The sequence below is a fragment of the Apium graveolens genome, unplaced genomic scaffold (assembly GCF_009905375.1).
Source record: "Apium graveolens cultivar Ventura unplaced genomic scaffold, ASM990537v1 ctg1212, whole genome shotgun sequence".
NCBI lineage: Eukaryota > Viridiplantae > Streptophyta > Magnoliopsida > Apiales > Apiaceae > Apium > Apium graveolens.
This window is the reverse complement of record NW_027417130.1, coordinates 35865-46377: the sequence shown is the minus strand read 5'-3', so window position 1 is coordinate 46377 and position 10513 is coordinate 35865. Positions and strand designations below refer to the sequence as shown.

The window sequence follows — 10513 nt, the reverse complement described above, 5'->3', positions numbered from 1 at the left end:
CATCAAAATCTATTCCTTCTTGCTGACAATAACCCTTAGCAACCAATCTAGCTTTATTCCTGATTACTATGCCATTTTCATCCATCTTGTTTCTGAATACCCACTTGGTGTCTATTGGATTCTTTCCTTTAGGCTTGGGTACCAGCTTCCATACATTATTCCTTTCAAATTGATTTAGCTCCTCCTGCTATAGCTAAAATCCAATCAGGATCCAACAAAGCTTCTTCTACCTTCTTTGGTTCTTCCTTTGACAGAAAGCTGCTGTATAGACATTCTTCCTGAGTTGCTCTTCTTGTTTGAACTCTAGAAGAAACATCACCAATGATAAGCTCAAAGGGGTGATCTTTTGTCCATTTCCTTTGTTGAGGTAGATTCGCTCTAAATGAAGAGGCCTCATGATTGTCTTGATGTGTGATTGAGTTTTGATTGCTAGAAACTCCCCCTGAGTTTGTGGATCTTTGATTTGAGAAAGGAGAATTTTCTGTAGGTGATCTGTCTTGACCTCCTGCTCCTTTTGATAACCCGACGGATGGTGAATTTTGAGTACCGACGGATGAGGCAGGTTGTCTTCCGACGGATAACACAGATTGCCTTCCGACGGATGAAGCATTATGCAACTCGACGGATGTTGAGTTTTGTGCTTCATTGGTGGTAGATTTGTCTGCATTATCCTTAGACACTAGTTTCTTGATCACTCTCATCATCACTTTCATCACTAACCATCTCAACATTGTCGAATTTGAGGCTCTCATGGTAATCTCCATCTTCCAGTCCTTCAATCTTTTTATCATCAAACACAACATGTATAGATTCCACAACAATGTTGGTTCTTAGATTGTAGACTCTATATGCTTTACCAATAGCATATCCAACAAAAATTCCTTCATCTGCTTTAGCATCAAACTTCCCATTTTGATCAGTTTGATTTCTCAGGATATAGCATTTGCAGCCAAAGACATGAAGAAAGTTTAGAGTTGCCTTCTTGTTCTTGAATAATTGATAGGGAGTCATGCATCTTGGTTGATTAATCAGAGAAATGTTCTGAGTGTAGCATGCAGTATTTACAGCTTCAGCCCAGAAATATGTTGGTAGTTTAGATTCTTCAAGCATTGTCCTTGCAGCTTCAATAAGTGATCTGTTCTTCCTTTCCACTACTCCATTCTGTTGTGGAGTCCTTGCTGCTGAAAACTCATGCAGTATCCTATTCTCTTCACAGAATGCTCTCATGACAGAGTTCTTAAACTCAGTTCCATTGTCACTCTTGATTCTTCTAACTTTGAAATCAAGATGATTGTTGACTTGCCTTATGTGATTGATAATGATTTCACTAGCCTCATCTTTAGAATTTAGAAAATATGTCCAAGAGAACTTTGAGAAATCATCTACAATTACTAGGCAAAATCTTTTCCTTGAGATTGACAATACATTGACTGGTCCAAACAAGTCCATGTGAAGCAGTTGTAAAGGCTTCTTCAATTGCTGAATCAAGTTTCTTCCTGAATGATGCTTTGATCTGCTTCCCCTTTTGGCAGGCATCACACAGTCCATCCTTTGAAAACTCCACTAGAGGAATACCTCGTACCAATTCTTTCTTTACAAGCTCATTCATGGTCTTGAAGTTTAAATGAGATAGCTTCTTGTGCCATAGCCAACTTTCATCCTGACTTGCTTTACTGAGAAGACAAGTTACAGATTCTGCTTTAGTTGAGTTGAAATCAGCTAGGTACACATTTCCTCTTCTCACACCAGTGAGAACCACTTTGTTGCTTTGATTATTAGTCACAACACAGGCTTCTTTGTTGAAGGTTACTGAATTGCCTTTGTCACAAAGCTGGCTGATACTCAACAGATTGTGTTTGAGACCATCCACTAAGGCAACCTCCTCAATGATGACATTGTCTTTTGAAATCAAGCCATATCCCACAGTATAACCCTTGTTGTCATCTCCAAAAGTAATACTTGGGCCAACTCTCTCCTTAAACTCTGTGAGCAGGGTAGAATCACCAGTCATGTGTCTTGAACAACCACTGTCCAAGTACCAAAGATTCCTTCTGTTTCCCTGCACACATCAAAATCAAATCAAGTTGATTTTGGTACCCAAGTTTCCTTGGGTCCTGCCTTCTTAGCTTTCTTATTATGTTTCTTAGGTCTTAACTCATTTGACTTAGGAATTTCAGATTCTTCCTTAGTCATTTGGGTTGGGCCTTTGAAACCATTTAATGCAACAGAATTATCATGCATATTATGGCTACCAGGAAATGGCATGCTTGGTGTAAACATGTTATTCCAGTAGGGCATGCTGAATGGCATTTGAGGCATACTGTATGCAGCATAGTATGGATTAGGTGCAAATGGCATATTAGCAAACTGTGCATTCATGTTCTGTGTAGGCTTAGCATTAACAGGCATGAGAGGCATTGCATTCATGTTGGGAAATTGAGACTGAACAGACATGAGAGTAGGCATGGAAGATTTGCAATTAACAGATAAATGATTTACACTACCACACTTGACAGATTTTTCTAGGAGCATATTTATCAGGTGTGTAGTTATTGTGTTTGTTAATCCCTACTTTACCATTCATGTTGTTTTTCTTTTAGTCTCCGTTTTTATCTCAATTTTCTCAAGTCTGTCACTTAGCTGTTTGACAGTCATGTGACCAACATTACCCCTTTTTCCTTTCTTAACTTGACTTGACTCTCCTGAAACAAATTTCTTGGAAACAGACCCATACTTCTCATTTAGCTTGATTAGTTTGGCTTTGCTAATGGGCTTGCTCACAGCCGACGGATGAGGATTTTCATCTTTCGACGGATAACACTTTTTTTATCCGACGGATAGTCCTCATCATCCGTCGAGTCTACATCTGTCAGCAAACCATCTACCAAATTAGGTTCTAGTTTCTCTTTATTCTTTTTCCAGGCTTCATCACAAAAAGACTCAATTCCTTGAACTTTGGTGATTTGAGCATGGACATCCCTGGATGTTTTCCATGCTTTAATCACCTCTTGTTCACGCTCGAGCTGCTTTTTTAAAATCTCTTCCTTTTTCAAGGACTCAGGTTAATTCCTCCTTGGCAATCTTACACTCAATCCTTAGTTTCTCAAAATCAACAAACTGAGACTCAAGCACATTATTCCTCTCACTTAAAAACAAGTTGTTTTCTTTGATTTTAGCATTTTCTTTAGTAAGAGACTTAAGTGTAACACGCAAATGATATAATTCTGTAGACATGTCATTTATGGCATCATTACACTCAGCTTTAGATAAATGTGCAAGGTTTGTAGTGATTACCTGATTGCTTGAGGAACTTGTCTCTGTTTCATCAGACTTGGCCATTAGGGCTAGATTGACATAGCTGACATCTTCATCTTCATCCAAACCATCTGTTGCCCAAGTCATTCTCTTGTGTAATAAAAGCCCTTTCCTTTTGTTTGAGTAGATCAAATTATTTTTGCTTATAATCCACAGACTCAAACCTTTTCTTACTGGAATCTGACTTTCTACACTCATTTGCAAAATGCCCTGCCAAACCACATTTGAAACATTTGAATTTTGACTTGTCCACCATATTTCTATTTGGCTTGGCTGCTCCAAAGTTCTTCTTAAACTTGAGCTTGGCAAATCTCCTGGAAAGAAATGCTAGGTGCTCATCAATGTCCTCCATGTCATCTTGACCCAATGAATCTTCACTTTCTACTGCAATCCTCTTGCCCTTGCTTTCACAGACCTTAGAAGTTGACTCAATAGCTTCCATTTTCACTTCCTTCTCCTTTTCCAAATCAGCAACTAATGCAATGGATCCTCCTTTCTTCTTTTCCTCTCTCCATCCTTTCATCCTGCTTTATCTCAAACTCATAGGTCTTCAGGATGCCATACAGTCTCTCCAAAGTAAACTCTTTATAATCTTGTGAGTTTCTTAATGAGACTGTCATTGGTTTCCATTCCTTTGGAAGAGATCTAAGGAATTTCAGATTAGAGTCTTTAGTCTGATAGACTCTTCCCATGCAACTTAAGAGCATTTAGTAGTTTTTGGAATCTACTAAAACTGTCAGTGAGTGACTCACTTTCCTCATTGTGAAAATGATCATATTGCTGAATCAAGAGCTGCATTTTATTATCTCTAACTTGCTCGGTGCCATCACAGATTATCTGTATAGTATCCCAGACTTCCTTGGCAGTTTTGCAGTTAATAATGTTGTCAAACATGTCTGCATCAACTCCATTGAACAGAATGTTGGTGGCCTTTTTATCCTGCCTGACTTGTTCAATGTCAGGATCAGACCATTCGTGCCTTGGCTTGGGAACTGATGGCTCGTTTCCTGTTGCAGCTCTCATTGGAACATGAGGACCTCTTTCTATGCAATCCACATAGGCCTCATCTTGAGAAAACATATGAAGATGCATCTTTACCTTCCAATGATGGTAATTATCTTTATATAGAAAAGGAATCTTGACTCCAACGTCTTTCTTGTTCATCTTGCTGAATTGTTTTGATCTTTAATCTCTTTGTAGATTAAGAGATTGCTCTGATACCAATTGTTAGTCCCTTAACAATATAGCAAGAATTACAAAAGGGGGGTTGAATGGAATTCTTGAACCTTTTTCTCGAAATAAAAATGTTCAACTTGAATATAGATATAAGTGTTTTGATTAGCACAATGCGGAATAGAAACTTAATTGAATCAAAACATAAGTAATTAAAAACAAGAGTCTTTAAAAACTTTCTAGTGGATTTAAACAATTCCACCAGAGATATATATTATATATCAAGAGGACTCTGTGTGCAAGAATGCTCACAGCTGCTTACAAATTGAACTGCTGAGAATACAGGGAAATGCTAATGATTCTGCTTACAAAGATTTCTCTATTTTTGTTTCTCAACTTCACATTCTCTATTTGCTACGTTCTTGGTTTATATATTACCAAGATTACAAAGTCAAAAAGACTGAATAAATATAAAAACTATCAGTCTTAAGCTTTGCTGTTTTTCGTCCTCTATTATCCAGTTAATGGGCTTCCACAGTAGATTTGTATACATCTCAACGGTTGTGCTCAGATTTCACTGTTCAACTGCTGTTTGAATTCTTTATATGATCATCCATTGGATTTTATGAATATCCATTGGATATATGATCATCCGTCGACTTTCTGAACATCCGTTGATGGCTTCATTGATCATCCATCGACTGCTGTACTAAACATCCATTGATAGTCATTTGATCATCCGTCGATGGCTTTGTTAATCGTCCGTCGGTAGCTATTTTGGCACTTGACTTCATTTCACTTATGCAGAATTACAAGACATCATTTATATACAATTAATCAACCTATTCTGCATATCTAGTCAAAGTCAACATGACTTATAAGCTACTACAGAATCTATACAAAGATGTATACAGAACTGTGTTACAGACTTATTTTTACATAAGCTACTCACTCGATGGATAATAAGTTAACATCCGTCGGGACTATAATGAGTTATCTGTCGGGACTATAATTTTTATCCGTCGAGTGCTACATTATTTCACTAAGTAAAATCTACTTAGATGTTTTGTTTATGAAATCATCAAGTACACAACATATGCACAACAGATTCCTAATGCTAACATTCAAGGTTTTAATAAATAATCTGAACTCAAGAATATCATCAGTATCAAAAGTAGAGTTGTTTGAGGTACCTTAGTCTCATGTGCCTCAGATTCACTATCAGTATTTTCCATGAGAGCATAATTGACACCCTCATCAAATTCTGAAGTATCATCTCAGTTCTACTTCTTTGTGATTAAGACTTGCTTCTTTTCATATTTTGGCTTCCTGCAGTCAGCTGTAAAGTCGCCAACCCAATTACAATTGTAACACTTTAGCTTGGACTTGTCAATTTTCTGAGACTTGGACTTCTTTTCATCATGTTTCCTATAGTTCTTCTTATCAGCGTTTGAAGAACTAGAGCCTCTCCTGGAAAACCTCTTTTCTTTCTTGAAATTCTTGTAAACCATCCTCTTTTTCACCATCAAAGAAACCATATTCAAGATCTTCTCATCATCAAAATGATCACTTTCACAGTCTATAGAGATATCAGAGTTTGAGTCATCATCAATATTTGATGACTCGGTATCAGACTTTGCAACCATAGCCTTTCCTCTTGAATGACTCTTTCGTTTAGACCTTTCCTTTGGCTTCTCTTCAGCCTTCAGTGCAACTTGTCTAGATATAGACCCCTTTCTCTTGTACCTTTGCTCCATCTCCAATTTATGAGTCTTCAGCATTCTAAAGATCTCATCTAGAGGTGTATCTTCAAGATCATAGTTGTCTCTTATGGACGTGACCTTAAAATCCCACTTTTCAAAGAGTGTAAAAAGAAACTTCAGATTTAAATCTTCTATATCATACTCTTTATCCACAAGTGCCAGATCATTCAACAATTTATGGAACCTGTCATAGATCTCATTTAGTGACTCATCATATTTTGAGTAAAAGTGCTAATACTCCTGTGTGAGTATTATTTTCTAGTCTTCTTAATAGTAGTTACGTCTTGACACTTCACTTCCAAAATGTCCCATATTTCCTTGGCAAATTTACATCCAATCACTCTATTGGACATAACAATATCCAACTGCTATGCAAGAGATGTCTGACCTTATGTTAAACATGAAGAAGATGTGCTTCTTGGTCTGTTGAGCCAAAGGAAATGGAAGGGCCAAATCTGAAGTGACAATATTTAGATTCACTCTACCAAATGTATGTGTATCAACCTACTTTTCATAGAATAATGACATTGCAAGATCAGTAGTTGAAGTTTTGGTTTATAATTACTATATTTATGTACTTTAATAAAGAATATTTAGAACCGATTCTGAGATATGTGGAGTGGTAGTCCACGAGTATTGTTGTTATGAGTTATTGAATGTAATATGTAGGTTTATGAAGTATGGTACCGTGACGGTCTGAATCCGCGAAAGTGTGGGTTTTGGGGCGTACTAAATTTCACTAAAATTTTTAAACGTTATGAATTCATTTGAACCCTAATAGTCACTATTCTATAATGATTCAGTCTTTTAGCTTGTAGGTCCATCTATTTGCTTTACTTCAAATTTGACTAAGTTAAAATCATCCATACATGGTAACACTTATAGGGAGACTACTAGTGTCTATTATGCTATAAATTGTGTTTACTATTTGATTGTATATAGGCTAAAGTACATGGAAATTCATAAGTAGAATTATTATTTTATTATAAAACTAACACTAATATATATACCAAGATTTACATTTTATTCTACTCTAAATTCACCCTCAAAATAGAAGTATTCGCAACCATTAATATAAGTTAAAATGGCTTTTATATATCGAATTAAATATTTGTATAACATCATTGTGTATTCTACAAAATTTAAAATATACGTTTCATTTATAAAACCGTTCAATCCGAAATATCAACAGAGCAATACTCCATCTACATCCATAATTGATTCTTATCTCGATATATCTCTAAGACTATCTTTAACCTTATTTATAGGGTCATGCGTCAATTGTTATAGTCATGATTCACCACATCAATTTCCAAGGGTGGTGTAAAAGGTAATTTACATATACTTATTTATGTGGCAGAAAAAAAATAATACCCAATATTATTATCTAATAATTGTTAAAATAGTTTTATTATTTATTTTATGATCTTCTATTATGCATAATAATATTGTAATTTTTATTTTTAGAATTGTGAATGTGTGTGTGTGAGTGTGTGTTTGTGAATGTGTTCCCCTTTTATCAATGTTTGGAGAAAAATAGTTGTATGGAGATAAAATGCTACTAAACATATTTTCAAAGTTTTGTATTTTTATTAATAGATAAAACCTAATATTTGGTGAAAGTAAAATAAATTTTGATTGATTTTTTAAGGACAGGGCGAGGAAACATGGCTAAAAAAGTTAAAAGCTCCAACAAGAGTAAATTATCTGCTCTTGTAGTTGATGATGATGGAGTTTGTAGGACTGTTCATTGTGCTTTCCTAAGAAGACATGGATTTGAAACCTCTTCTGTTGAAAGTGGAAGGCAAGCTGTGGATCTCATCCGTTCTGGGCAAAAATTTGACATTATATTTATGGATATCATAATGCCAGAGATGAATGGTGTTCAGGTTATTTTATTTATATTTATACATATTATATTAAAGTATTCCACATAGTGTTTGATTGTTATCATCATGATTCTAAAGATACATCATTTTATTTTAGGCTACTAGAGCACTGCGAGCAATGGGAGTGAAGTCAATGATTGTTGGCATTGACTGTGATCTCGACTATATTAATGAAGACTTTATGCAAGCTGGTATGGATCGTGTTTATGAGAAGCCCATGACGTCTGAGATCGCCATCTCTGTGCATCAAGCCCTTTTAAATAACAACATTGTGTAATACTCAGTGGAACATGCTTGAACCTAAAGCGCAAGAAGTGTTACAAATATGATAAATAAAGTTTTACCTTAGTTGCTTATGTTAAGATGTTTTTTGTTCCGATTTTATTAATTATAATAATTACAATGGAATACAACATATAAGCAATCAAATATAACATATAATCTTATCTAATTATAGACGTAACAAATCCATAAAAAAATATGAATTTTCAAACAACGATGCAAAAATATATTAAAGTGGTGTACAAAAATTGAACTCAGCTTACATACACGGTAAAAATACCGATAAGCCCGTAAGGGTTGGCTCAGTTGGTTAAAGAGTGGATAATATCCTCCTGGTCACAGGTTTGAATCCCACGGGAGGAGAATTTATGATTATGCCTCCTGAGTCAGAGCTTGTCGCTTAAATGTGGTTTACCTTGGTTCACGTGATTTGTAGGCTATTGCGTGAGCCCGTAGGGTTTATCCAGTGCGCACCCAAAGGGTAGCGGCTGCGGGTTACCTACGATAAAAAAAATCAACAAAAAACAATTCTTTTGTTAAGGAAATCTTAAGAAATGTCTTAATGTACATTTAATATTTAAACTTAAAATAGGGCGTTTGTTCGACAGATTGTATTCAAATTTTTCGGCCTCAAGTTCTTAATCCATATGTTTAGAAAAAATTAATTATGCATAAATTTGAATTGGAATGGATCTGAATTAGATTTTTTCTACTTATCTCATTTTCCAGATGTAAGTATTTCTTTTGAGAAATATCATTTGTTTAAATGAAAATTTTATCAATCATTGGAATGGATCCGAATCAGATTTTTCTACTTACCTCATTTTTAGATGTAAGTGTTCCTTTTGCAAAAAATCATTTTTTTTAAATTAAAAAATTCATCAATCCTATTTATTTCGATTACATTCCTGATTTAGATTATTTTTTCTTTTACAGGATCAAAAGTATTGACTAGCGGACAATCATTCATAAAATATAAATTCTATCAATTGAGATTATATAACAAACAAACAATCACAAAATAAAAAATGCGTGAAATATATTTTTTAAATGAAAACAAGTGGAATTTATAAACAATACACCAAAAATAACAATACTACATAATTTAACTTGCATAGGGATTATTTTTTATTTTGCATAGCACTTTCAAGTGTTATGTAAACCAGTGCTATGTAAGTGAATTTCAGATACAAAGCACTTTTATATGTGTTATCCAAGTTCATTACTTATATAGCACTTTAAGATGTGCTATGCAAGTAACTACTACCTAAGTGAACCACTACAATAACAAGATACATATTTTATTTAAATTAAAAATAATATCATGCATAACTCCTTCAAAAACTCTATGCAAGTAGTACGCCTTTTTAAAAAAAGTCTATTGTACAATTTTTAAAAAAATCTCAATTTAATTATTTTTTCACAATTTTTGATAATATTTGTAATACTATTCATAAGTGCAATAATTAATAGTTCATGACCAATCCAAATTAAAATAATTATACGATAGAAACTCGTAGTACTTCTTTATAACTCAAATTAATTCCAAATCTCAACATCTTACAATAAGATATAATATTCAAACAAGTTTCAAATATCAATATGTCACAATAAAATACCAAATTCTACTCTTTTAATCATTTGTCCTTGAGAAACACTCGTACAAGTATCTAACTGCAACTTCCACTCTTTAAAGGGATAAGAGATTAATGTGTATCCGTATATTATAGCAACTTCATCTTTATCAAAACTATCTTCTTCCGCACCTATGTAATTGTAAGCAAGGATCTTAGAAAAGCTGAATAAATAAAAATTGCCTCAACATCATTTTACATTACCAAGTCAATCAATGTATGCTTAGTCTAGGTAAAGAAATATTTGACAAATTAAAATTGTTAGGACTTAAGTAATACTGTAGAAAGGGGTGAATATATTATATAACAATCAATTTGAAATTGAAACTCAAAGATTAAGAACAATCTTTATATTAATGAATAAAAACTATTTACAAGATAGCTTCTTCTTCTAAGCTAGTGAAATATGAGAGTTATCAGGATATGGAGAAGTTTTAGAACAATGTTCTTCTTCATC

The 10513-nt window shown here is 34.2% G+C and overlaps 1 protein-coding gene across 1 annotated transcript; it reads left to right on the top strand.

Moving 5' to 3' along the window:
- Nucleotides 1-7911: 7911 nt before the first annotated feature.
- Nucleotides 7912-8447, top strand: LOC141699727 (two-component response regulator 24-like). The gene is made up of 2 exons (XM_074503573.1): nucleotides 7912-8140; nucleotides 8238-8447. Exons 1-2 carry the CDS (start codon nucleotides 7919-7921, stop codon nucleotides 8415-8417), a joined length of 402 nt encoding a protein of 133 aa, XP_074359674.1. The 5' UTR covers nucleotides 7912-7918; the 3' UTR covers nucleotides 8418-8447.
- The last annotated feature ends 2066 nt before the right edge of the window (nucleotides 8448-10513 follow it).